This window comes from Anopheles gambiae, chromosome X (genome assembly GCF_943734735.2).
Source record: "Anopheles gambiae chromosome X, idAnoGambNW_F1_1, whole genome shotgun sequence".
Taxonomy (NCBI): Eukaryota; Metazoa; Arthropoda; class Insecta; order Diptera; family Culicidae; genus Anopheles; species Anopheles gambiae.
The window spans coordinates 2,144,111-2,172,096 of NC_064600.1; the positions used below are offsets into that span (position 1 = coordinate 2,144,111).

Here is a 27,986-nt window from a genome sequence, read left to right on the forward strand (position 1 = left end):
TGTCGCGCTCTAGCCGACGAAAGCTCGTTGCACCTCCGGCAGCTCAGCTGCTGAGCGGTGAGCGTGCGGACGGTTATCAGCAAAGCGACGGGAGCTACGGTAGAGCGTAGCGCCCGAGAGTATCGACCAGCAGCAGATCGCTCTCGCTGTGCATCCACAGCATCCGTCCACCTCGCCGCCCCGGTACAGCACGAGCTGGAGCGCGCAGGCTGTCGTCCTCCGACTAGCGCTCCTTCGCTCGGCAGCCGCGTCAGTGTTGTTTGACAGTGGGCACAGGGCTGTACAGGAGACCATTTAGCGCTCCTGGCGAAATCGTGTGTGTGTGTGTGTGTGTTTGTGTGTGTTATCACAGAGGCGCGGGCACTTTTGGGTGAGTTGGGTCATCGTGGTGTAGCCACGACCCGTTTGGTCGATTTTGTTGTTCTTGTGGCACGGCCAATCCTGTGGGGTGTTCTGCTTTTTTTTACCACCTTCCTTCCCCTCCCCACACCTCGACACAGTGTGTTAGTTAGTGTAAGTGAAATTTGAAGTAAATTTTTTTTTATCAGTTTCTAATAGTTTCCCTGGATTGGGAAGGATAGCTTAGTCACGGTGGTAGGGGAAGCTAGGAAGCGGTTTACTGGTGGTTTGCGTTGCATTTGCAAGGACGCGCGCCACTGGTTCGCTGCAACGGGATGATAGCCAATTGTCCTGCCTTTTTTTGCCAGCCCTGCGGTCTAGGAAGAAGCAAAAGCGAAACCGATAGTGTGCCACAATCGCAGTGTGCGGTCAGGAGAAACAGTGAAAGGCGCGTAAAGAAGAAGCAATAGAAAAAGCAAAGAGTGTGTTTACAAAGGAGACCACCCTTTCGTGGGAGGGGGTGAATAAACGGCCGAAGCTGAAGCAAGGAAACAAAAAGCAAACTCCCCCCCCCCTCACCCCCAGAGTGACCAGAGGCGATCAATCTGCACGCAGCGAAAAGCGAATTTAGCGCTATAGCGCTTGGCGTTAACATGCTGCCAAGCGGCCAACATCACCCATCAACGTACCGTCATCATCAACAGTCGCGTACGCGGCGGCAGGACACTATTCCGCGACCAGTGGTGGCGTAAAGAAGCCCCGGAACGGATAGCCACCCCCCCCCCCCCCGCACTCGGAACGGGTCGGTCTGCACGGACTGTAGGTAATGGCAGGCAATGTGAATGGTGTGAAGGATGCTGCAAAACGGCCCTTTCCTTTTGTTCGGTTGGAAAGTGGACGAACAAATGCGCAAAATTGTCCTTTTGTGCGTGTGTTTACTGCTGATATGGTGCTACCCCCGGTTCCTTTTCTTTGTGTGTGTGTGAGTGTGCAATTTGGGGTGGGGGGGGGGGGGGAGGTTCTGGTTCGACGGTTTCAAGTCACCAAGAAAACACGCCTTAATATTGTGTAACTTGAGCGCCTTTGAAAGAAAAGACGACTTACTTTGGTAAGAAAGCAGCAAAAAAAAAAAGACGGAATCTCTCACACACAAACACGTTGGCAAGCTCGCAGACTAGCCCGTCGCACGTGTGTATTTATCTTACAGCGGGGAGAATATGGGTGTTGTACTATCTTAATTTCTCACCGGAAGAGAGCGGGAGAGCGACTTCTTCCCTCGGTCGCAGGGATGGTACGGTGAATGGGAGACACGCGGAAAAGTGGGGTGGTGAAAGGAAGGCGATAGGGAAGATAGTTGCATAAATAGGGCCCATTCGGTGCGCGGCAATAGGGTGTGAGAAGACGGAGAGAATGCTGCCTCGCCCCAGCACTAACTGTCAACTAACAACAACTTAACTTCCACCGTCAGGGCTGACAACCGCGTCCAGGGAAGCGGGGGGGGGGGGGGGGGGGGGAAAGTCCACATTTGCAAGTTATGCAATAGAATTAGATAATTTTCCGATCGCACGGGAGGGGGCTTGCCCGACCCGCGAAGCGAGACCTCGTCCTCGTGGGCGAGCTTTTACTTCATCCCGATGACAGGAGTGGCGTGGCTGCGAGATAAGAAGATGTCAGCCAGACGCCGAGCGCCAGATGAGGGTGGGACACGAAAGAGAGAGAGAGAGAGAGAGAGAGAGAGATAAAGAGAGAGGTTGATAGGTCGAGAAATAGAGAGCTGAGTGAAGAAAAACCCGTAGATTGCCGAGCAAGAAGAAGCGAAAAAGAAACCGTCGGGCGTTGGTAGTGATAAAATGTGAGTGAGTGAGATGGAGCCGCGTTTGAAGGGGAGGGGGGGAAGGGCTGGGATGGATTGTACGAATCTTTAACCAAACATATCGGCACGGGAATATATCCACGGGGTTTTCAGGAGGGGGTTGGGGGATTTGGGGGCAGCTTTAGCAGCACCTCCTTGCTCACCACTACCACGCTGGATTGGCGGGCAGATTTGGAAGAGAACTTTTGGGAAGCTGGAACCCCCTGCCACAACCTTCGCATTCACAACTTTTATCTCGGCTGCTCTCGATTTTCTTTCCTGCCTTCTCGTGGTGGGGAAATGGGGGCTATGGTATACGACGACCTAGCCCGTGGCCACAATGGGAAGGAAGCTGCGAGATAAACTGTCAAACGGAAACATGAAAATTAACTTTTATTTTTTTATTTTTTGAACGACGAACGAGGGAACGGAACATTGCGGAAGAGTGAGTGAGAGGGTACGAGTTGTGGGTGAGTGGCAGAGGCGGTAGGGGTTGGGCTTTTGGGGTTGGTTGGTCGTCCTGAATTTTCAATTAAGCTATCGGTGGCTGTTCATCGCGCTGCGAACGCTAAAAGTAATCCATCCTCGTGGTTTATGTAATCATCTCCCCCATCTCGAGTCGAGTCGCCGTATATCCCTTGTGTTTCTCTTTGCATATGTACACGTGTGTGTGTGTGTGTTTCCGGGCGCTTCTTCCGACCGCCGAGAACACAGGAAGTGTTTACGTGAGAGTGGCTAAGTGATGTGTGCTTTATGGGTAGCGGGCATACATAGTGTAGCAGTTGCCATCGTTCCGTTTTTACTATCACGTTCCAAGGAACGCCGGAGTCGGAAGAGGGTTAGGGGCGAGGGTGGCACTTTACAGTCACCGAAATTACCTCCCACCGAATGGGCGTGGAGTAGTGACGAGACCGGATCCCGTTAAAATGGCAGACACTGTGACAGAGTGTGTTGACATTCTGCTTTTATTATGATACGTGTGGCGAATGGTAAAACGCCGCGGTTGTCATCTCCCCATTCTCCCGCACTCTAGTAGTGTCCGGGGAGTTGAATATTTTGGGCGTGGGGCACGGAGAGGGGACAGAGAGGAGGACGAGCAGCGCAGTGTCTGGCAGAAGCCAAAACCAAGGTGATAAATGGCTCGAAGGTGATGGGTTAATGGAATCAGCCGTGCGTACTGCGCGATAGTGGCGTTGCCTTATTTTCTAGGACGCGCGCGCGCGCGCCCCATAGAGCCATAAAAGACACTGCCATCTGTGGCGAACTCCTACCCCATTCCACCATGCCCCAATAAACATACCAAACAAGCTCACACGTTCCACACATACACACATTCGTGTACCTATACTTACAGCAAATTTTCGCACGGTAGCACTCTAGCATCGCCTTCGGCGTTTCATCGGATCGGAAGCTGCGTTCGCACATTCTCTTAGTAGAACCGCTTACATTACCAACTCTCTGTGTGTGTTATAGAGAGAGAGAGAGAGAGAGAGAGAGAGAGAAAGAGAGAGACAGACACGCAGGACAAGTGTGATAGCTTGTGTCGGGATATTAAATTACACTACTTTATTTTCCCTGTTTTGTTTAGCGCTCGTAGAGCGTGAATGGCAAGCAATTAAGCTGTCCTTTTTATATCCGAGATGTGTCAACTGATCGGTAATCAGTATTACGTCGTGTGAACGTGACGTGCATTACGTCTAATGGGCGTACTAGTAATGGGTAGATTGCAAATTTGCCGTTGAAGTAAGTCATAGGCTGACAGTGGCGAGGGGAGAGGAGATTCGAGATATCCGGAATGCGTACGAATTGGAATGTATTTGTATTATTCTGAAATACACCGTACGTCTCCTTCAGATGAATCCGGACCACTGTATACGACTTCGAGACATAATTAATTTGTACACAATTTTGTGTACCGCTTGTGTTTGGATGAGTGCTGATGATTCCTTATGAATAAGGATAATTCCAGTTAACTCTGGCCAACTCCAGACGGCTCGGAACGTTTCCCAACGATCTCGGCGATTGAGTCTGTTTAAATCCGAAAAGCTCTCGATGTCGCAGGACGACTCCAGATAACTCCGGACGACTCCGAACAATTCCGGATCACTTCGGACGACTCCGAGCGGTTGAGTCCGGATGAGTCTGCATGACTCTTTATGACTTTCGATGACTCCAGATGATTTTCTACGGCTTTCGATTATTCCGGATGTCTTCCGAACACTAAATGGTTGAGTCCCGATGAGTCTAGATGATCCTAGAATACTCTGGATGATTTAGAACGACTCCAGATGACTCTACATGGCTCTGCATGGGTCTGGACGACTTCTGAGGACTACGAGTGACTCTGGATGATTACGTGTGGAGTCAAGAGTGGGACTCAGGATTCAGTGGATCAACCATTCAATACCATTTCGAACTACACATCACCAGGGCGTACATTGAGTCTTGGAGCCTGTACGCATTTTCAGGAGTTTCTTTATTTCCCTTAAAGTGAAAAAAGTTTATATCGTGTTTTTGCTTCTTATATTATATCTTCCAGGTATGGTTGAGTGCGTTGCAACGAAACGTCCGGAAATGGATACCGGGTGTACGAAAAAGTAAAACGAAGTGCATTACCACCATTCAAAACAAACCGATCACTATGTATTGCCAACACATGTAGTGCTCTCTCCTACCCTCCTACGTCCAATTGCCCAAAGCCGAGGGCATCAAGGTGAACGGTGTGCTTTCGCAAAGTGTAAGAGACTCATTGCTGTAGTTTCTCTGTAGTGGAGTCCTGTCAAACGGACTACTGTGCTAAACAAAAAAAAACCCCATCCAATAGCCCACGTTGGTGCAAGCGTGGCAATCATGAGGGCGATCATGCCGACGTCGGGCGAAACGCTACGGGCCTGGCTGCTGTCGGCCCTGGTCGTGCACGGTGCGGTGGCCGGCAACCCAGACGCCAAGCGGCTGTACGACGATCTGCTTAGCAACTACAACAAACTGGTCCGGCCCGTCGTCAACACGTCCGATGTGCTGCGCGTTTGCATCAAACTGAAGCTGTCCCAGCTAATCGACGTGGTACGTATGGAATGGTACAGGAGAGGGGACCTTTGCGGGTACACTCGCTAAGGGTGCACTCTTCACTAATTGGTTGTCTGTGTCGTGAACTATTTGCAGAATTTAAAAAATCAAATCATGACCACCAATCTCTGGGTGGAGCAGGTAAGTGTTTCGCTTATCGTTTTCGTTTGCGGTGGGCGGCTCCAGTGCCACAGTAGCCGGAGGAGTGGCAGAGTGATTCGTGAAAAACCGTTCACATGATTCCCATTCCCGCACAGTCCTGGTACGACTACAAGCTGCGCTGGGAGCCAAAAGAGTATGGCGGCGTGCAGATGTTGCACGTACCCTCGGACCACATCTGGCGGCCTGACATAGTGTTGTACAATAAGTAAGTATGCACACTATACTACCTCAATGTCCACGCCCTATGAAGACCTTACCCGACGGAAGCGACGAGAAACAGAAACAGCGCATTCCTTCTCTGATCAGACGAGGGTAGATGAGGAAATTTTACATACTAATACACACAAATACACACACACACAAACTCTGGGGAACGCAGGATCAAACCCGTGAGGATATAACAGGTTTCGAAGACCGTACTACTAGCTGCCTCTCACAGATTGCTAGCGATACCTTGACACTGTTACTAATGCGGGCAGGACTACACAGTTGCTATCATACTTATACAAACATGCATTTCAGACCCATGCAGTACTCTGTGCATCAGTACGTAGTTAGCCATTGTTGAGTTACGTTTAGGAGTTCACAAGCAGTGCCTACTTTACACTAGGAAAGCAAAGCATAGTGGCTTTTTATCGTGTTATTTGTGAACTATCTTACTACCTCTATCACACTAACACATGTTAGGCTTGTGACGAGAAAATTTAACTCTTCAGCTAATTATACAACTATTTTACAACTTGACACGTACGAAATAATACTTCAAAATTACGACTACTACTGCTAGTACTGCCACTTCTACCTACTGCCTACTCTACCGTTACTACAGGGAAACACTGCCTTACCACCGTTTACAAAATGTTACTTTTGACCAATACTTATACCGTCCAGCATCACTACAACTGTTTGGATTTTAACATTGTTACATTATCCTCGCCCTCCTTCCTCCACCAGTACTCACCACTACCCCCACCCAGGTGGTGTGAGGAAAAGGGTTGGGGGAGGGAGGTGAGTGGTGGAGTTGGAGGATGGGTTTACTAACATGAAACTGAAGTCTCTGTCAGTCTATTTTATTTGTGTATGTGTGTAAATGTGGTTTTATTCTCCCTCGCTCTCTTTCTCTGTCTCTCTCTCTCTCTGTCTCTCACACACACCCTGTCTCTCATTCTCAGTCCCATTCTCCCTGTCTTTTTTCGCTCTATTTAATTCTCCAACACGTACACATATACATGCATTATTTTTCTCTCCATCTATCTCTCTCAGTTTCTCTTACACTTCCTTTATAAATATGTATCTCTCTCTCTCTCTCTCTCTTTATCTCTCTTGTACTTGTTTTATGTTTTGTGTGGGATTGTTTACTTTATTTGACCGTTTCCGTTCCGTTCTCTTGTGCGCGCCGTGGAAGCTCACGGAAAGCTCGAATGGTCGTTGGCGTGACGGGTAGAATCCGTTGGGAAACCCTGTGCCTGGAAACCTTGACCGGGTTTTAAAAGCCCGCTTGCACCGTGCAACGCTTTTGCGTCCTGTTTGTTGCGTTCTGTGCGAGTACGAATGGCTTAAAGCCTTTTTGCTTGCGGACTACTAAGATAAAACACGAAGCACACAATCTAAAGGAAGTAGGAGAGCGTGATACAGATTCTTACCAGAAACAATCCAATGATTGCATTGATTAAATATTCGGCTCAACTATGTATTGAATATTGGATACATGTCTGCATATCTCAGACAAGATGTGTGATCCATCTTTCAGATTGTTTATTGAGCAATCGTATGGGAGGTGGAACATTTCAATATAGTCATTACATTCCACGTTTGAGTAACAAAAACATTAAAAAAAATAGTTAGCCTTTTAAAATAACCAGCTACATCATATCGGAATTTATCCACTTGTTTGTGTTTAATTTCAATTAAGAATGGAGATGAACAATGATGGAGATGAACTACGCTTTATAAAAAATTTATATTTTTATTTCGGTCAGTCTAGCGTGTTAAACCTTAGTGTGTGTTATAAATTTTGATTTTTGTCGTTGTATATTTTCCATTCTGTGTTTTGAGCTAGTAAAGCGCAACAAATAAAGTAAATCATTAGAGAGGATTGAGGTGGAAAATTGGTTTCCATGCACCAACACACATAAGCACTCCGGAGCCACACATGTGTCACAACTTTGTCGAAACAAACGAAACCTGCTGCAAACTGCTGCTCAGGATAGTGATACCAAAACCAAACTCAATCATTGTCCACACGTCCTCCGCCCTGTTCGCCCCCGCCCCTCCCCCCTTCTCTTCGTGTTACACATATATTAACCAAACATACTATAAAAACAAAAACCAGCGAAATAGCGTAACCAACCAGCATCTAACTAAGAACGTACGATTTATTAAAAAAAAAAGTCAATGATAACCTTACTTTCTTAAAACTCAACCAAACCTCACCAACTCCCCCAAATATATCCATTACCACTAACCACCGCTTCCACCACCAACCAACCGCCCCACCCCCCCCCCCCCCCCACCCTGCAAACCCTTTACGACTCGTAACAATAAACCCCGTTTCTAAATATCTCAGTGCCGACGGCAATTTCGAGGTGACGTTAGCAACAAAAGCAACCATATATTCGGAAGGTTTGGTTGAATGGAAACCACCTGCCATTTATAAATCATCATGTGAAATTGACGTAGAATATTTTCCATTCGATGAACAAACATGCGTATTGAAATTTGGAAGTTGGACATATGATGGTTTTAAGGTAGGTTTTCTATAATATTCATCTGTTGGTTTTTCTAACAACAAAATAAGAAACAAAACTAACCACAGCCACCATCACACAACAAGCAAATATGTTTTTCGTTCGTTTCCAATCAGTGAATAAATATGTAAATATTTATTTATGCCACGACTCACCCCACTTACCAACTTAACCACCCTCCCCCGCCCGTTTTTGCTCTGCAGACGTTCCTATCATGCGTTTTGAGTCTTGTTTTGTCTTCCGTTTCCTTATCGGGTATAGTTTCCATGTTTTTTTTTTTACCCACTCGTTTGCATCCTTTCGATTAACTCGTTTTTTCAGTATCAATTAGTGACTGATTTCACGTTTACCGCTGCCTTCTTTGATATTATTTAGCTGGGTTACATTGTTCGTATTTCAGCATGTGTTTTTACTTACTTACTTTTGTTTTGCAGAAAGACCATTTTCGGTACTCTTTTGGCAATTTTGATCATCGTTTATCTTACGAAACTGTTTTGAACTTTGGAAGAGTTATTTCTCGAGTCTTGTTTTTATTGTTTTTCGTGTTAATATTGGTTTTCTAATGATTTCTTTCTGAACAAAATGGATCTGTCTTAGTAAACAAGGTGACATACTAGCTTGCAATTGCGCGCGCGTGTGTGTGTGTGTGTGTGTGTGTGCGTGCGTGTGTAAATGATTGAACTTACCGCCCTCCTTTAGTAAGATGCATCCATTCCCTGTCAGAACAATGCCATTGTTTGATTTACAGTTTACCTTGTTTTTATTCTTTGATTTCCTTCTCCTGCCTTCCTACAAGAAAAACAAGCTTACATAAATATCTGTAAATAGCTAAACAAACTCAGCCAAACCAAAAGCCAACTTGATGTATAGCAAACCAAACCATCAACCAGATTCATCAAGTTTTAACTCGTACTTAATCTCATTTGCTTGATGATTATACTCACCATGTGTATTTATTGTTTTAGTATTTATCTTACGTTGTAAATTGCGTAATAGTTCACAAAGCCTCTACCGTATCAGATGTAAACAAATCGGAATTAAAAAAAAACACACACACACACTCGCACTCAAAAACCAAATCAACTGTTAGCACAGGATGTCAACTAGAACAACAATTAAAAACAACCACACACAACAAAAAAAACAGCAAACAAAAATCCAAAATCTAAACTAAACCAAAACTACAAAAGCAAATGAATAAACTAATGTAAATTACGAGCAAGATTATGCAGAGAATGGAGAAAACGGAACTGAACTCTAAAACGAGCAGAAGAGAAAATGAAAAGAAAACTCATACCACATCTGCGTCTGCGATGATTGCGACAACAACAACCCGGCTACTGCCTACGACTGCTATTAAATGTAGTACGTTTACCTTTCTGTTTTTGATTTCGGAATGTACTCAGCTGTGTAAAAGAGCCAAACTGTCCTTTCGATAAGCGTAGTTGAGTTGCCCTTTCGGTCAATACTCCTGTCGAGTCGGGACGCGCGTGTAACTTCACTCACTATATACTTATGCCTTGCTTACCTTTCTCACACCCTCTCTAGCTGTCATGTCTATCACTCTCTCTCTCTCTCTCTCTCTTCTATCCTTCGTAACATTTCGTATCTGTTTACTGTGTTAATGTACATATTCCCCTTTCTTCTTTTATTCATTATAAATTTTTCATTTTAATTCGTCCTACTAATACTCATATTCTTGTTACATTGTTGTTTATCTTAATTTTTCTACCTTTATGTTTAACCCACTATTTCATCTGTCATTTCTTTTTTTATTATCTCATTCATTTCCGTCTGTACAAACTTTTCCTCGGCCACTCTCAGTCCTATGGTTTGCAGTTTTCAACCTCTCTTTAGCGCATTTTTGTTGACCTTCGGATGATACTGCTTCATTTACATGTTTTCTGCGCGTACTGCGGTGGCTGATACAGGTGATTCTCGGTTAGCCCGCGCTGTAAATAACAATACAAAAAAATACAAAAAAAAAACAAGTTTCACTCAATTCTGCACATTCCCTACACATTGATCAATAATGACTGTAAAAACGCATTAGATACAGTAGGATGTGTATAATACTGGTGTGCGTTCTTTTAAATTACTTTTTTATCAAGCATTTTTTTCAGAGAATGGTATCGTTGTTATTTGATGATTTAAAAAAAGTTTTCTATTTCCTGATTCTACAGTTTTTTTGCTGTATCGTAATAATAGATAAAAATGTATTTCTATCCACGTTTCCCATTTTAAAAACATATTTTTACAATAAGCAAACGAGCACGAAATAGGCACATATGCTGACGTGTCCAAAATAAGCTTCTGATTGAGCGTAAACAGATATGTCTTTAAAATGTGGCTAAATTAATACCTAGCATTCGTGAGCATTATTGTACGCATTCACGTCACCTCATGATATTGTTCGTCGCGTTGAACAAAATGTCAAAATAACTTTCGCTAAACATAAAAAAATAAAGTTTACTAAATTTAAAAACCCACTCCATAAACCGATTGATTAAAATCCAAACTAAAATAATCGATAGCCGAATCTAAATATGGTCACTTCAGACGAATAATTTAATCGAAAAAAATATGATTGAATAGTCGAAAAAACATGGATTGAAGTTTGCATCCTTTGTTAACGTCACTACAAGCACGTATCGTTATGCTGATAATAATAAAGCGTTTCACAAGCTTCAAGTTTGGTTAGCAGTAAGCTATCACTGAAACATGAAATAGCATTCAATCATTGTTATTAGATACTATTTGACCATCCTGAAGAATCGAGATTGACCTGTATCAACGATACTATGCATCAGGGTTCATTTTTTTTTGAATGCAATGCCCGAAAAGCGCAGTTCTGAATAATTCAACGGTATAGGTCGTCATACCCTGTACTATTTATTGCATTACATCCTACAGCTTGTTTGTGTTCCTTTAACTTCTTTGTCAAGTTAATTAGTGTTTTACTTTCATTTTAAGTTTGACATTGGAAACAAAAAATGTTGTGTTGATTTAATTAAAACGTTGCTTTGAAAGTTTTCGAATGATCCGCGTGATTCCACTTTGATCCACTTTGACGATACCTTAAGTTTTTATTAAACCAAAGATATGTTCCTTAAAAAATATAGCAAAATTCTAAATATAAATGAGTTGGGGGTTAAATGTTCCGAACCTCCCAGTATGTTCGCTCCGTTCTTTAAACCGAACGCATCGGGCAAATAAAACTGGCGGTAGGTGACACTCATTCACTCCCATCTGCTGCTCAAGATTTTTGATTTTGAATGTTTCCTCAATAATTTATTATCTATTTTTTTTTAATTGAATTTATCCTATAACCAATGTTCTTCTAAACCAAGCGAAACACAAGTTAGACTATGATTACTCTATAATATATATCTAATTCATATATACCTAGAAAGTCATATCTAAGATTGATTCTAATTCCATTGTTTTATGTTACTTTCTATATATCTTCAAATCAACTTCAATCAATTTCAAAATCAAAATCAATTTCTATCTTAAGCAATCAACTTTGATTTCTTTCGTCGTTGTACAAGGCCCCCCGTTCTTTAACAATCGGTTATTTGTATAATATTTTTCTTATTTTAACGAACTTCTCCGTAAGTTGGTAATTCGAATGTCTTCCTCTCGTCGATTGTCGATGTTGACGAACTGAGATGTTTTCGGTGTAATGGAAAATCGGACAAATATTGGACCTCCTTATTGAACTGTTTAATATTAATCACTATCCTACGGATGCTGTTCCACAATTCTATTTCTCTCTCACTCCCTCTCTAATATTTCTTTCTATCTCGCTCTATATTTCTTTTTTCTTGTCTGTCTGTCTTACTCTTTCCCCTCCTCTTATGGTTGATTTCGAATGTCACTGTCTCTTTTTTCTATAACCTTTTTTAACTTTCTATCTCTCTCTCTCTTTTCTCTCACTTTCTCTTACATTATTAATCTCCGTTAGCAGGTTTAAACAGTGTTTTGCGTTCTTCTTCTCTCCACAGTGCTGATGGTCATTATGAGGTAACACTTATGACCAAAGCAACCGTATATAATAATGGTATGGTCATTTGGCAACCACCAGCAGTTTACAAATCGTCGTGTTCGATCGATGTTGAATATTTCCCATACGATGTACAGACATGTGTTTTAAAATTGGGAAGCTGGACCTATGACGGTTTTAAGGTGCAAGAAATATTTTCTTTATCATTTAACTCCATCTCAAGCAACTAAATTTTCACAACTCAAATATCAAACAAAAAAACAACTATGAACTAACTAAACTAAGTTGTCAATAGAAAAAAAAAACCCGTTCTAAAACTTATTTCACGTTGTATTATATTCAGTTTTTCACCCAGTTGCATATTTTTGTTTCTTCTATAGTTTAAACATTTTCCTTTGTGTTTATGTTCATGTTGTTATGTTTCATAAGTGTATTTGATACCTTTCATTTCATTCGTTCTATTGCATCGATCTGAAAGGCTTCATCAGTTGATGTCTTTTTCAGTTTTATTAATTTCCATAAACCATGACTATAAGTTTCGTACGAGTCTTATTTTGTTTGTTCACTTATTTTTATTCTCCCAGTTGTTTTAGTCTGCTTAGCAGTTCATCAATGTCATGCCTTGAGTCCATATTTGCATCTACTTACTTTCAATTTGCTCATGTTCAACAGCAGCATCATTACTAGCAGCAACAAAGTGTTGTTTTGTTGTTGTCTCTTGTTTGTGAAGTATCTAGAGGAGTCTGTTTAGATACCGTAATTGGAATTTCTTACGTATTGTCCTTCCGCCATCTGTTTGTTTGTTTGATTGTTTGTTTTGTTTACCTTTGTTTGACCGTATTATTATATAACACCAATTCCTTCGAATGGTTATTTCGATATTGATTGCGCAAAACTGAACTAAAAATTTACTATAAAAATCTATTTTGATTATGCCTTATAGCGTAACTCTAGTATCTTGGTCATATGTATAGCAAGTTTGTTAGCCACTACTCAGCATTTACTTTGACAGCAGAAGGATGTTTATTTTATTATCTATTTTCTATATGATTGTATCTTATCACTCTGAAGCTTTGTGTTTGTATATCTTATTTATTGTAATTATTGTTGTGTTTTTGTGATTAATTTCAACATGTGACTTTAGTTCTAGTTACTCAAAATGAAGCACTGAATTTTTTTTATTGGCTCAATACTAAACTTTAATTACAAGAGAGAAAAAACCCGAGAAATAGCTGTAAACCAAATAATAACCAGAGATAAAGCGTTGTTTAATGCTTAATTGTGTTAACTGTTTATCAACGCGAATGTTCTCGCATTTGGTTGTTACTTTCTTTACAATTTTTTCTTCGTTTTACTCTTGAAATATTATGTTAATTACTTTTCTAATACATTTGTTTCGTTTCTTCTAGTTGTCAATTCGTTTGTTTAGTTTATCACTTGTTCTGAATACATTTTGGGTTTATCTACTACATATATGTACCAAAATTTTACATGCTATAAACGAAAATATTGGAATCAACTATTGGAGTAATGTTTGCAATTTCTCGTTCGACTTTTGTTTTAATTTCATAATCAGTTTCCCTTATCTTCAATTCGTTTGATTTACTCTAATGAATTATTCTTTTTAAAAAGCTGCCAAATAATTTAGTAGATCGTCATTATATTTTCAACCAACTGATTCTGGTGTTTGATTTGGAATGCTCTTGTTCGATTCTTCGGTTTCTTACCAGTCTTTCGTTTTTTTTTTTCTAGGGAGCTGATGGTGCCTCATGTAATTGATTGATTGTGGTCTGTTAGCTGCTTGCCTTCTTGATCGAAAAAACGTTATGAGATATTTCGTATTGCATCCTTAGCGAAACATTTTTCATGAGATTGAAACCTAAGCACAGCACTCCCGTGCCGGTTTGAAGTTGTCTAGAGATGTTGTTTAGAAACGAAATGATATACACACAATATGGCCAGCAGTATCTTTTGAACTAAATTTCGACTACTACTAGCGAACTTTTGTATGATTTGACTTCTCCGTGTCTTAGGTATTTCTTCTTTTTAGTGTTAACGATCCTTCTTGCAAGAATGTTACGTTATAGTTTGCTTGTTTGGTGTTTTTACTTACCTTTCCTTGGTTTGTTTGTTTTCATACACCACTGTTGAAAGTGTTTCTTTCGGTTATGTGAAATAAAGAATAATAATTATATCAATCACGATATGGGTGATTAAAACTATAACAAAACACACGAAATACAAACTCTCCTTCAAATGAACAGCCTGAAAGCGATACAAAAATGCGCTAAAGTTGCCTTTCTGCCATAAACGATTGGACTGTAATTTAATACTTGTTTTCTTAGATGATAATTGGACACGAATTGTTTGATGGAAAGTAGTGAGTGTTACGATCTTTACTGATTTCATGTCAATTTGCAACATGAACGACTACTGGTAAATGTGTTTCAATGGGAGGACTCCCAGAGTCCATGGGAGGTTAGCATATCATAATGGTGACAGTAGTTAGTGTGAAACTAGTAGCTTGATAACGCATTTGACTTAAAAAGAAAAGAATAAATTGTAGATTATACCAAGAAAACTTAAATATAAACTTTACTATTCTATCAACACTGTAAAATCTTTTCATATTGATTCGCTTTAAGCACATTTTGGTATTCCATACTACGTTCTTTTATAACGAACATGTGCTTGATCACAACAAGTCACATATGTTTTTAAACTGAAAAACTGACCGATCTTATGTTTGGTAGTGAGATTGTTTCAAATAGTTCAAAGTCAGTGCGGCCGTCGTTTTGGTAAACTTTTTTTTTCCGAGTGAGAAATGTTTCGATCGTTTGCATCTTTGGTAGAAAATTTGTTTGTGCGATTCAGTACAACTGCTCATCGAAGGCATTTATTAGTTTGTCTTTACCATATTGGCATCATTAATGACACTTGATTGTTTACCTTTTTCTTATATTTATCTCCGTTCACACTAGCTATATTAAGTCTACCCATAAGTGACGGGGTGTGACATTCCAAATTTGGATTTTTGTTTTAATTTATAAAATATAGCAGAAGAAAAACATTGATAATTGCAAGCAAATAATTCGATAGTGGCTTTATTATTTAAAATAAAATCCTTCATGATTAACGATCTGCATGGTTACGTGAGGAATGTTTAGGATAATTTTGGACTTAAGACTTGACACTTCTCTTCCCACTTCTTCCTCTTGGTACTAAGATTGCTACCAATATCAATCGAAACTATTGCCAATCGCCGTTCCCTAGCAAACGCATCCGTACGAACAATAATGATAATGAATGAAGAAGAAAAAAGCTAAAAATTGTCTACTTTTATACTTTTTTCTCTGGACATCATTTCCTCTTCTTTCGATGCTAAACTGTTTAGTTCTCATTTCTGCTACAACTTTCTATCTTTCTTTTCCTTTTCTATTCTCCCACATACTATGTTTACTTTGCTGTCATAATCTCTTTCTGTATTTTACACCTTCCTGAATGGATCTTAACGTATTCCTTATTGATTTTTTAAGGTTAGCTATCGTCTCGAGAATCGCTCAGTGATTGATGAATTTGAAGCGCCAACATGGTACATATACAACATTTTGAACTAAATTTGTTTACACGGCTTCTTTTCCATCACCTTTTGTGTTGTGGTGTGATATTTTTTTCCAACCAAATCTTATTTGACTTCAAGCCCACCAATGAACCTTTAAGAATCCCAGCTAGGCAAAGCGCAATCGCTAGCAGCTTCCGTAATCGCAGAACCTCTAGCAGTGTCTTTATCTATAGTCCTTTTTTGCATATTTTCGATATCAACTAGCTGTAGTTAAAAAAACACGGACAATTATGTACTGGTTAGCGTACATGTTTTTTTTTTTAATTATCCTAGCCATTGCGCTTCTTCTAAGCGGGGGTTAAGATACAACAGGTTATATTGGTGAAGCTCATCGGCTCTTTTAATCGATTCGTCCTATTCTCAAGTTCAAGCTCATTTAAAATGTAACCACTCATATTTCAAGATTGATTTTGTGTGCTTATCAACTTTATGTCAACTTTATGTTTTAAGGATTGAAAGACATCACTGGGGCTTGTAACAATCGATGCTGCTAAATCTAATATTTATTTGTCTGTTTGTTTCTATATTTCTATTATTTGTTGTACATTGATCGACGACCATTCCTTACTAAGATCAGTTGATCTAGCCAATCATTCAATGCCAGGTTTACACAATTTTGTGGAGTTGTAAGTTATGATAATTCTGGTAAAATTGGTTTTAGCCTACACGCAAATGTCTGTAACGCGATGGTACCTCACATTGGTTTGAGTTCTAGTCATTAGCCTCACATTGGTTAGTCTCAAACCTGAACTGCTTTTTAGAGTCTCGGTCTTTGTTGTTGTCTTCCACAGTTTTTGAACTGTTGTACCGATTTGGAGCGATCCGTAGGAGATCATTTGGGAGGAAGATGACGAACGATGCAATACTTTGTTTTGTTTGCGCTTTCAATTAGCGAGTGTAGACGTGCCGTTGAACTGGAATCACTGACCGGGCTCCAGTTCCAGTTGTTCAGTGTGTAGCGCGATTTCTCAGCAGTGCTGCACTGTGACACAGCACCCAAGTGTCTGACAAAACAGGCAAGCCAAGACTAGTGTGCAAAGCAGTAGTGCCGTATGTGATAGTGTAGTAGCCGTAGTCTGGACTGTTGCCAGCATTGCAGCATGCATGTATCTTAGTGTTACTGGGTTTGCTTCTGATTCGTTCGTACCTTATACCAGTAGGCGTCGAGAATCTTAGTATCTGTGTGAGGAGCCTCATGCTACAGTAGCGGCAGATGTGATCGTTGCTAGTGATTTTGAGCTCTAAGGATATTCATCTTTGCTGGTTAAATTTTTTATTTTACTAAAACCCTGTTCGCCATTGCACGGTAATAACTGCTGTTTTAACATATTTCTCTCTTTTCTTCTGTTTTTTTTTAACTATTAGAATAAATACAGCAAAATGTAGAAGTAAAAAAGGCAAAAAAAGAACTACACAGTATGCAACACTTCCGACTACACATTGCACATAGCAAAACAAATCTAAACTATCTGACAGTACGCATTGCATGCATCTCCAGTACTAGTAGAGCAAACACATGTTTGTCCCGTATACTAGTGCCCTTGGCTTGCCCGTTTGGAGCCCCACACTTGGCCTCAATGTTTCACGGCTCGCGTCCTTGCTGAGTTGGTGTTCTCGAAAAAAAAAATGTGTCTCTGTTGACACAACTAGGGCTCGAAATAGCCATCTCCAGCTGATACAGGTCAATGTCAAGTACTGGCGACAGACAACTCTGTTGATTGTTTCGGAAATGTTGAAACCACCTCGAACACGATTCTTCTTAGCGTGGCCGATCGATGTAGCAAAACAAAAAATCGCGTCCGTTCGATTCTGGAAAGGGATGCCTGGGGTGCGCAAGCTAACCGTTCCGACCAAGTATCTGACTGTACCTACCAACAGCAAAACAATGCCTGTGCATGAATGCCTGTTATTTTACCTCTATTAGTAAGTTTCGTAATACGTATTATTAACCAAAACATAACCGCCGGAAGAGGAAAAAAACGAACTCATTCGAAAGCAACAATAATAACGACAACTAGAAATGACATTTTGTACGAAATTCTTAGCAAAGACACTCTTTCCTATTTTACACTATCCGATATTTCGAAGGAATGGCAACATGCTCGTTCGATGAAACATTCTAAAATGTGGTAATGCAGTCGGAACACAAGCGAAAGCGCACGGGCAGTTGTAGCTTAGAATGGAAAAAACCATAAACCATGCTACCCATTTTACAATGTCGATCGCGAATGAGCATTCAACATTTCGATCTTTTATATTATTTTTAGCACCTGGTTCTAGGATTCCACGAAATAGCTACGTTGTGCCCATGTGTACTAGCTCTCTTTCATTTAACATTTATTTCATATACTGTCGTGTGCGCGTATTATTCTGTGGTTGTTGTTCTTGCATTACCAGTTTTGCGATTCTACTCGTCTTGATGTTGCGTTCGTTGGAAACGTTCTCCTAGCAAGCAAGCAAGCTAAAACTAATAATAACAATAATAATCGTATCTAAAATAAGCTTGTATTGTTCTTTAAAAGTGAAACTATCTAAAAGCAACGCTTCATGCATCTCACAATGATGTGAAATAAATAACAAAGAAAAACCAAAAGTACAAACCAAAAAAAAAACAAAAAAGATGAGTACATAATGATGGTTAAAATAAACTGCTAAATAATAAATACACTAACATTATTAAAAAAAAAAAAAAAACAAACAAAAACAAAATCATTTGTTTGCGTAGTTTGCATGACATAATCGAAACGAAAAGGAGAGATTAAAAACAAAACACTAAACTACAAACCTTAAAAAACCCATCAAAACTGTGCCTGTTGGAATTTACCATCCTTCCCTGTCCCAGATATCCAGCAATTAAGACCCAGTATTTCTCTCGCTCATACACCCTTAAAAAAAGAACACATAAACTCCTGATGTCTAAACCTAGCATATACTAAACAATAAATACATCCATTTTGCTCGATGTCTGCTTGGTAGCGGTAGCCGTACATTGCAACACCGATCAAATCATAGCAAGCTCTAGCGCTAATTTCGTATTATCATTTAATATTTTACACTCAGTAGAGCGTTACCGTGTCTTGCAGCTGCCTCCTTCTCAATGTGTTGCTCTCATCGTTCTTTTGTTTTCACGTTCGATGTGGTAGTGGTCTTCTTTGGGAATATATGTTATATTTACGTTTCCTGTGATGTTTTAGGCTTGTTGAATTTTCATTGTATATTATTTGCTGTGATTATTGACTTTCATCAATTATTGGTTCTTTTTTGTTCACCGCATCACTTGGTTGTTGCGTTCGTGTTGCGTTGCTCGTCGTTATTTTCCGTTTCTTTTTCACTTTGTGTTCGAATGGGTTGTACTTTCCTGTCGTTTTTGGTAGTTTGTGTACCTTTTGTTTAGTTTTTTTTTCTGTTTCTGTTTTTTTTTACTAAAAAATTATCATCTTTTCTGTTTTAACTATTTCGCTTTCTCATTTTGATACGTATGTCTTTGTTACTCTTTTTATTTTTATTTACTTTTAGTCTTGTTTTAAATAATGCACTAAACCGAATCAAACCTAACCAGTAGTGCTTCTTACGGACACACATCACCCATTCGCTGTAGCACAACCCTGTTGCACAACTTCCTCACCTCCCCCCCCCCCCCCCCCTCATTCGTTCACGCTCCAAACGATCAAACACCAAGCATAGATATACACAGTACACAACAATTCGCTTTTTAGTGTTCTCATTTTCTACCTGTTCATTTATACCTTATCAAAAGCGTACTAGTTTGGAGCGAACTACAAGACACACACAAGCAATGCAACACATGCCATTACTACTCTCAGCTCTGCCACCAAACTCACCCTTATTCATTACTTCCACCAACAAAATAATACCCCCGAAAATACTACCGTTTTTTACGTTCGTTTCGTTTCTGTACCATCGTTTGGTTTTTGATTTGAAACATTTCCTTCCCCGCTAGCCGCACCAGTCTATAACGCTGTATTTACCTTCTTCGACTTTTCTTTCTCGCCTATCGCGGTTCCCGTGCGTTTGATTCGTTTCACTATTAACGATATGATTAAACAAAACAAAACCAAACAAACAAACAAACCCCAATACAATGCGAATGCAAACCGTGTCCCGAACGGGTTCACTCCGTGTGGCACAGGTTGACCTGCGGCATATGGATGAAAAGTCGGGAAGTAACATCGTAGACGTCGGGGTCGATCTGTCCGAGTTTTACATGTCGGTCGAGTGGGATATCTTGGAAGTGCCCGCTGTCAGGTAGCTACATTGCACGCACATTATCCGCCAAGTAGTGATTGGTGTTACCTGTCGTGTCCTTTGCTGGATACGTGCGCGTTCGATTCGTCTTCGGCTGCTAACCCTGTTATCTTTCGATCTTCCTAACCACAGGAACGAAAAGTTCTACACCTGCTGCGATGAGCCGTACTTGGACATCACCTTCAACATTACCATGCGCCGAAAGACGCTGTTCTACACCGTCAACATCATCATCCCGTGCATGGGCATATCGTTTTTAACCGTGCTGACGTTCTACCTACCTTCGGACAGTGGCGAAAAGGTGAGAGCTAACGAGATTCAAGATAGGTAGTAACACTCCAGTAAAGCAACTGTAGCATATCGCATCGAGTACGAATATTTTTAGACTTTAAATAACTCTGATGCTTCACTTCACCTAAATATCTGCACCATGTCATGGATAATCATTATACCATAAGTCTAGTTACATCATTGAAGCTACCGAGTTGCAACGGTGTGATGTACCAAGGAGGTTTTGAGCATCAGCTGTCATCAGAGTGTCATCTGAATGTATTCATTGATGCTTTCGAATCGCACCTAGACCCTCAACTACCTGAGCATGATCTTTCGATTTTGTCATCCTCTTCTGTCCATCTGATGGCTCCTTACATTCTCTTCTTCGGCAGGTTACGCTTTCGATATCGATTTTGATTAGCCTTCACGTGTTCTTTTTGCTGGTAGTCGAAATCATACCGCCAACGTCGCTAGTTGTGCCTTTGTTAGGGAAGTATCTCATCTTTGCCATGATACTTGTGTCCATTAGGTAAGGCTCATCATCAGCAGCCAACCATTGCTCACCCACTGCTCAACTTGATAAAACTGTATCGATTTTTGTTTTCTTTCCTTCCCTTCCCATTCGCTCAAAAACACATCAACTCAAACATCTCCAACTCCAGTATATGCGTCACGGTAGTGGTGTTGAACGTTCATTTCCGGTCACCTCAAACCCATCGAATGGCACCGTGGGTGAAAACATTTTTTATCGGCAAGTATTGGGGCGATGACGCGAGCGATCCTCGCCAAGGAGAATGTTTTGGGTTTAAATAGTGAACTGATTTTTATTGTTTCATCCTACTTTATCGTCCCACCGTAGACTTTTTACCACGATTCCTGTTTATGAAGCGGCCACCGTACATCGAAAACCACAGGTACGTATCCATGGACGAGCGGTTGCGTATTCCAACTTGTCCCCAGTGCATTCCAACTTGTCCTGTTCGTGCTCCTTCAGTGCAAACTCCCTACTGTATTCTTTGGATGTGTTTTGCTCCTGAATCTTTTAAATGTTTTTTCTCTTTGCTCTTTTACTTTTAATTTTTTACACTTTTCTTTCACTACAACTATGCTAACATTTCCTTGAAATTTGCTACATTGATCGATAAGTACGCGCAGAAAGACAACAGAAATTTCCTTTTAGCCTCAATCAGGTGTACAATAGAACTGTACACCCAACACTTACTGTAATCAACCGTGCAAAGCAATGTTTTACTGCTAATACTAAATAAGATGTGAAAGCAACCCACAAACATGAAGAAATCCTTATCTTCTTTTTTTTAGCAAGTACCATGTACCATGTAAAGCATGTTTAACTTAGTTTTACCTAGTTTTTATTCTAGCTTCACTTTCTGACCTATATAATGGGGCTTATGAACAATCTATCTTTCATGTCTACTTGCACAGATCTCTTACAGGAGTGGTTACAATCATCCAAAATCCAGTTGTCTTCTGCGATACATTTGTAACCTCAAATATTCACTTTCTTTGCTTCTTTTCTGTTAAACAAAATTATTACTTCCCAACTCCTTCCCCAAGACTACACCTGTCCCGTTCCACCCTTCACTCTTTCACACGTGACCGACGTGATGGATGCACGTGTATGGAATGCAAAATAAAAAGAAACAAATAAATAAAAACCGTACCATCTAGTTATGTAGCGAACTTTTTTCGATGCAGATATCAGCTCATTTCTATACTGTTTTTTTTATTCTTCTCGTTCTTTCTTTACGTTTACCTCTGTATTTGGGATTTTCTGCTTGTCCGTAGAAAACTGCTATCCAAAGACCTACACGCTTGCTTTTATCCTTATTACTCGACTACTACATTAAATCGTATAGCTCGTTTTACTAATAGGGCTCCATCTAAAGAAGATCTTTCTCCGTCAAGGTATTTATGACATATTCAACTAAATTTATTTCTCACACAAACACACTCTTTCGCGCGCTGTCTCTGTCTTGCTTTATCTCTTCCTCTTTCTCTCTCTCTCTCTCTCTCTCTATCTATCTCTCCGTCTGTCTGTCTCTGTTTTTTTATATCTACTATCTTTTTCACTCCCTTTCGTTTGCTTCCGTTCTCGTTGTGCCGCTCCCAGTGTGCGGTTTCTTTCTTCTCGTGTTCACACGTAACTACAGTATGTTTGCGTTATTCTTGTTTGGTTTTGTTTTACACGTTTCACTACTACTGCCACTGTGCGACTACTACTGCTAGCGTTAACACGGCATTGAGTCTGTTTAGGTGTGCAACTAAATTCGTGCAACCTGTTATGGTTTTTGTCTTGATTTCGAAAGCTTCCATGCTTGTTTGGAGCTTTCCGTAACCTTACTGTAACGATCGGTATGTTCACTTTCATTATTTTCTGTTCCTTTTGATTGTGATTGCAGCTCGACTAACTGAAAATAGGTGTCTATTTTTTTTTTTAATTTTCTTCATCTATTGAATGATTAGTCTTGTCTAGTCTGAAAACGAGCTTTAAGTTACTGTTGGTTGAACACTCTGCTGGTTGCTTTTGTTTTGAGTTTTTAAGCATGTCACATGACCGAAATGCTAGAGTGTTTCATTTCTGAATTGGCTAGCGCCACCTATTGGCATATTGCACGAACTTAGTTGTTGACCTTTTTTACAGTACTAGAACGGATAAAGGATTACAAAGACATGAATAATTGAATACATAAAGACTCTATGGCAATAAAGATAAAGATGATGTGTTGCATTCCAAATTTTGTTGTAAACTGTAACTCATGTTTTAAATCATAAATTCATTTTTGCTACCATTACAACGTATTTCTTTAAACAAGTTTATGACTTTGGAAAACATGAACCGAATACCATTTAGTATGGCTTAATACAAATTCTACAGCTAAGAAATCAATCGACTTAATTGCCCACGTTCAATTTCCTTGAATTATTTGCTATGGATATAATTACACCACTTCTGCAAATTCCGGCCATACAACTTATAATAAAAGCATACATAAAACTTTCCAAACTGTTTGTACAAATTTACTCTATACTTTGACATATTGTTTCCGTATATGGTATGTGATTGTCGTGCATTTTGCTATGTTTGAATTTAAATCTTTTGGCTGCAATCAACACTCAGAAACAGCAACAAAACATTAACACACCTATACCGTATCTCCCTGTGCGATGAGTATCACACACCATCGAGCGTTCCGAAACAATGAATACCCATTGACGTACCATGTCCGCCAAATGCCAGCTCCGTATGCTGATCGCCTGTTTTTCCCCCCTTTATCTGCCCAGTTTGTCAGGTACGGGCCCGTTCGGTGGAAGCTGCCAGATACACGGACCGATTCAGCTGCCCCATTCGGAGTCGGAGGAGCTGTCGATGTCGACGGCGGCCGATACGGCCGTCCCGTCCGGCATCAAGAGTCCCGCGTTCAAGCAGCCCGCCTTCTCGCACTCCGTCTGCTCGACCGAGGTGCACCGCAGCTGCTTCTGCGTGCGGTTCATCGCCGAGCACACCAAAATGCTGGAAGACTCGACAAAGGTAAGCCAAAACAGCCGCATGTTGGCAACAGATTGCAGATACATCTTAGACATAAAGGTATAGGCTAGGTTTCTTGGATAGCTACAGGGAGTCCTAAGATTTTAAGCATTAATGGATTTCATTATTCGCGGATTTCTAATGTCAACCGATGCAACCAAAGTTGTTGTTCATGTTCAATTACTGCTACAGAATTCGATTTCTCTTACTTGAGACTTCAATCAAGGAACACTTCAAAGAATGTTTAAATTATTATTTCAAGATCCATGAATGATTCTATACTACTTGACGATGTAGATATGGCGCCACTTGATAATGTATATGAAATCTCCGTTTGTACCGTCTCGCCGCAGGTAAAGGAAGACTGGAAGTACGTCGCCATGGTGCTCGATCGACTGTTTCTGTGGATCTTCACGCTGGCGGTGCTGGCCGGCACGGCCGGTATCATACTGCAGGCACCGACGCTGTACGACGACCGGATACCGATCGACAAGACGTTCGACGAGCTGGCCACATCGACCGTCGTGCGCTGTCCCCCGCAATAACGCTCGCCGGCACTGTTGCAGCTACCGGTCGGCTTCAGTTTCGGGTTCGGGCTGCTGCTCGTGTGTGCCGCGGCCCTCAGTAGCTGCCTTTTCATGTACGCCCGGCTGCGGGTCGCCCGGTGCAGCCTGCCGGCCAAACCGAGCCTGGACCTGGACGTGGCGAAGCAGGTGGGCCGCATGGTAGGAACGAACCACCACCATCACCACCAGGAACCAGGCTGTGTGGCGGTGGAGCGGTGAAGAGTGTAGCCTGTCCACCGGAGTGTCTGTCATGCAGTCGTTTACTCTGCCATCCTGGCCTTTCCTCAGCAATCTAGCAAACAGCAGAACGCTAGACCGCCAGTCATCTAGAGGGCACTCCACACAGCTCCCGGAAACAGTTGTGACACGGGATCAGTTTTACTTGCCATTTTGCGTTCATCTTTCACTACCGGTACGTACCACTACCGATTGGCACGGAGTGTTTCAGCGAGCAGGCAGGGACACGAACGGCCGATCGCTGTGGTGCTGAACGCCACTGCAGTTTTTAGCTTATTTCGACTGTACATATTTCACACGGTGACATGTGACACGACTCTGCGAGGAGAGGTAGCATGAAAGCATCGAAGCGCGCATTAAAGCAAGCATATAACAGCCGACAAAATTTATCAGCAAAAAAAAAAAGGTAGATAACTACACTCACATCCGTAAGCATAACAAAACACACACGTCAAACAGTATTATATAGATACAGATAATAACTACAAGAGTTAACATTTAAGAGTAAGGTTTAAACGAGTAGAATTTTTATGTCTATAAAGAATAATACCAAACAAAAAAAGGGAGGGAGAGAGAAGCAAGAGAAAAACGGGACAAGTGAAATGCAATATTTTTTTATCGAACTATGCACAAAAAAGCAAAAAAAAAAATTGCCCCCTGCCGGAAACTTTTCTGGGCCAGATTTGACAGCGGACAAGCTTCATTTTACACACGTGACGTAGGAAACATGTAACGGAAAAACAAACAAACAAACAAAACAAATTATTAACGATGAAATAATAATAATGAAAACATACACACAAACACTGCTGACACAAATTTCGGATATTTCTTGAAAAGAGAAACCGGTTAGAGCATAATAGAGGTGTTTAACCAATAATCGAAAAAACAGAAAGAGATCTACAAAACAAAAAGAGAGCGAGAGAGAGAGAGAGAGAGAGAGAGAGAGAATCAGAGAGATCACCAATGGCTTACATGAGCATGAACACAGCAAAAACAAGCAGAAGGTAACAAGCAAAGATAAAAGATATTTAAAACGGGAAGGAAAAGGGAAAACAACAAACAGGTATCATAGTTTTAAACGGGAGTAAAGAAAGAGAGAAAAAAAAACAAGGGAAACGTTTAATGGGAAAAAACGATTAAAAATCAGTATAATAAAAAAAAAAAAGATAGGCAAACAAAATAGGACAACTGCTGTTGCTGTTATGTGGTTAACAAAATTTAAACGAAAAAAAAAACGTGGTAGACACAAATGTTTAGATCCACCTTATTCCAAATATGTTACGTCTAGCGTAGTATCTTGTAACCGGCGTAATCATACGTACATCATAGCAAAATTGGTGCGAAATGTGTTAAGTTAGAGATTGTTCTTTTATATACTGTACCGCCTAAGTTCTAGTACCCATGTATTGTGTGCCGTTGACTTTTTAAACCCCATGTGTGTATGTGAGTGTGTGTGTGTGTGTGTTTGCAAGTGTTTTTTAAGTAGAAATGCCACAAACCACGAAAACTCAATAATCAGATGCAATAGGAAATACAAAGTGAAAGGGTAAAATTCCTAGTGAGACTATGTTAAAGGAAACCAAATAACGCACACACAAACGCATACAAAAACACACACACACACACACAGAAATACATTGCCACACAGAGGAAGGAAGCGAGAAGGGAAAAGGTAGCTTTAAAGCATACAACGCAACACAAAGAATCTTGCTCAATTAATACGCTACACTGTTGTACCGGTTGCATAGTGGGAAATAGTAAGTGTCGCGCCTAGCAGGCGCCGAGCGCTAGTACTACCCTTAAGACTCTTTCCCCAATCAGTTTCCACTTAGGTCGGTCGGCTCTGGCTCGTCAGTTAGACGTTGGTTTTTGGTGTGTGTGTGTGTGTGTGTGTGTCCGACCGAAGGCCCCGGACCTGATTGCGGAGAGACTCGTTCAGTTTGCGTCGAGAGGGAATGAGAGAGAGAGAGAGAGCGCGCGTTAATACTACGACAGCAACAAAATACAACAAAATACAATGAAAAACACATACTGCCAGCGATTAATAGCATTGTGAGAACGAAGGAAAGGTTTTTTTTTTCTAGATGCACCTATAATTGCCGTTTCGTTTGGCGCGCTTACACGCGTCCAGCAGCAGGAGTGGGTTAGAGTGGGGCAAGATGGCAGCAAAAAACCAAGCTCAAGATAGACAAATTTGTGATTTCGTACCTTGGACAGTTAACAGTGTGGGACAAGTTGTATAATTTTAACATGGTTTTTATAGCTTAATTAAGGTGATTTCGAAAACAATCTTCACGGACTGTAGCCAACCATCGATAGTTGTCCGCCGCTCAATTTATGGTTAACAAAGGTAAAGGGACATCGATCTGGCCGTCGGTGTCGTTGCGCTTTTAGTTTAGTAAACGGAACGCTTCATTGTCGTGCGTTACTACTCTCTATTTCTCGCCTTAGTAAGCAATCATTTGTGCATCTGCAAGAGAAAGAGAGAAAAAGAGCAACATGAGACAGAGATATAGATAGAGCAAGAGCGAGAGAGAGAGAGAGAGAGAGAGAGAGAGAGAAAGAGGAAAGATAGAGGTATATTATTAGAGCCAAGTGTCATGTTGCAATACAAAAACGAAAAGATGGAGAGATAAAACATTAGCAATCTTGCTTCACTGTACGCAAACAATGATGGGTGGTTTATGTTGGTGTCGATTTACTAAACAGACCTCATTAGTAACACAAAGGTACATATTGCTTTTCTTACACACAACGAGAACTGAATATGGATAAAACCTAAATCAAACACACACACCAACTAAAGCCGCTGTACCCAGACAGCCCGTACTCACATACAAACACTCAATCATCGGAAGCAGTGAAATGTTTTTGTTTGTTTATTTTTGATTATTTTAAAATTCTGCAAATAGAAAACTTATCTTTACTGAGAGCAAAAGAAAACACAAATCAAATATGTATAACAATTTACAATTAGTGGAAACAAAGCACATGGTGCTCATTGACGTGTGAGTGCAAAAGAAAGAACAAGCTCAATAACTAACGAACGAACAAACGAACGAACCAAACAAAAAAAGAACGAACGGACAAACGAACAAACCAACAAACAAAACCAAACAAATACTAATAAATTTAAAAAAAAATCCCTTAACGCAAAACCAGTTGGGCAAATTAAAAACCTCTAAAACGCGTGAGGTTGAACGGTAGTCGTTTTCAAGCCCTCACATACCCGCCCACCTATCCATCCCATAACCATCCTCTCCTTCCCTTCCCCCCATTAAAGATGTGTGTATAAATCGG

General features: G+C 40.8%; 1 protein-coding gene across 7 annotated transcripts; it reads left to right on the forward strand.

The window, feature by feature from the left end:
* The first annotated feature begins 132 nt into the window (after positions 1 to 132).
* LOC1272129 (acetylcholine receptor subunit alpha-like) lies at positions 133 to 27,765 on the forward strand. 7 transcript variants are annotated; one of them, XM_061645036.1, is made up of 14 exons: positions 144 to 370; positions 708 to 1,162; positions 4,731 to 5,254; positions 5,354 to 5,398; positions 5,515 to 5,624; positions 7,986 to 8,166; positions 19,945 to 20,060; positions 20,193 to 20,361; positions 20,726 to 20,862; positions 20,996 to 21,084; positions 21,193 to 21,247; positions 22,140 to 22,259; positions 23,637 to 23,883; positions 24,234 to 27,765. In XM_061645036.1, exons 3-14 carry the CDS (start codon positions 5,042 to 5,044, stop codon positions 24,423 to 24,425), a joined length of 1,674 nt encoding a protein of 557 aa, XP_061501020.1. In that variant the 5' UTR covers positions 144 to 370; positions 708 to 1,162; positions 4,731 to 5,041; the 3' UTR covers positions 24,426 to 27,765. The 7 variants fall into 7 exon arrangements, with proteins under 7 accessions (XP_061501040.1, XP_061501025.1, XP_061501017.1 ...); XM_061645033.1 differs by lacking the exons at positions 708 to 1,162; positions 7,986 to 8,166 and adding an exon at positions 12,174 to 12,354 and having other exon boundaries at positions 138 to 370; XM_061645022.1 differs by lacking the exon at positions 708 to 1,162.
* Positions 27,766 to 27,986: the final 221 nt, after the last annotated feature.

Bases quoted from the DNA above. Each gene is read 5' to 3' on its own strand.
- LOC1272129 (XM_061645033.1), top strand. From the start codon at position 5,042: ATGAGGGCGATCATGCCGACGTCGGGCGAAACGCTACGGGCCTGGCTG. The intron at 20,362-20,725 runs GTGAGAGCTAAC...CTTCTTCGGCAG, and splicing joins CTTCGGACAGTGGCGAAAAG to GTTACGCTTTCGATATCGAT. The intron at 22,260-23,636 runs GTATTTATGACA...TTATCTGCCCAG, and splicing joins GAAGATCTTTCTCCGTCAAG to TTTGTCAGGTACGGGCCCGT.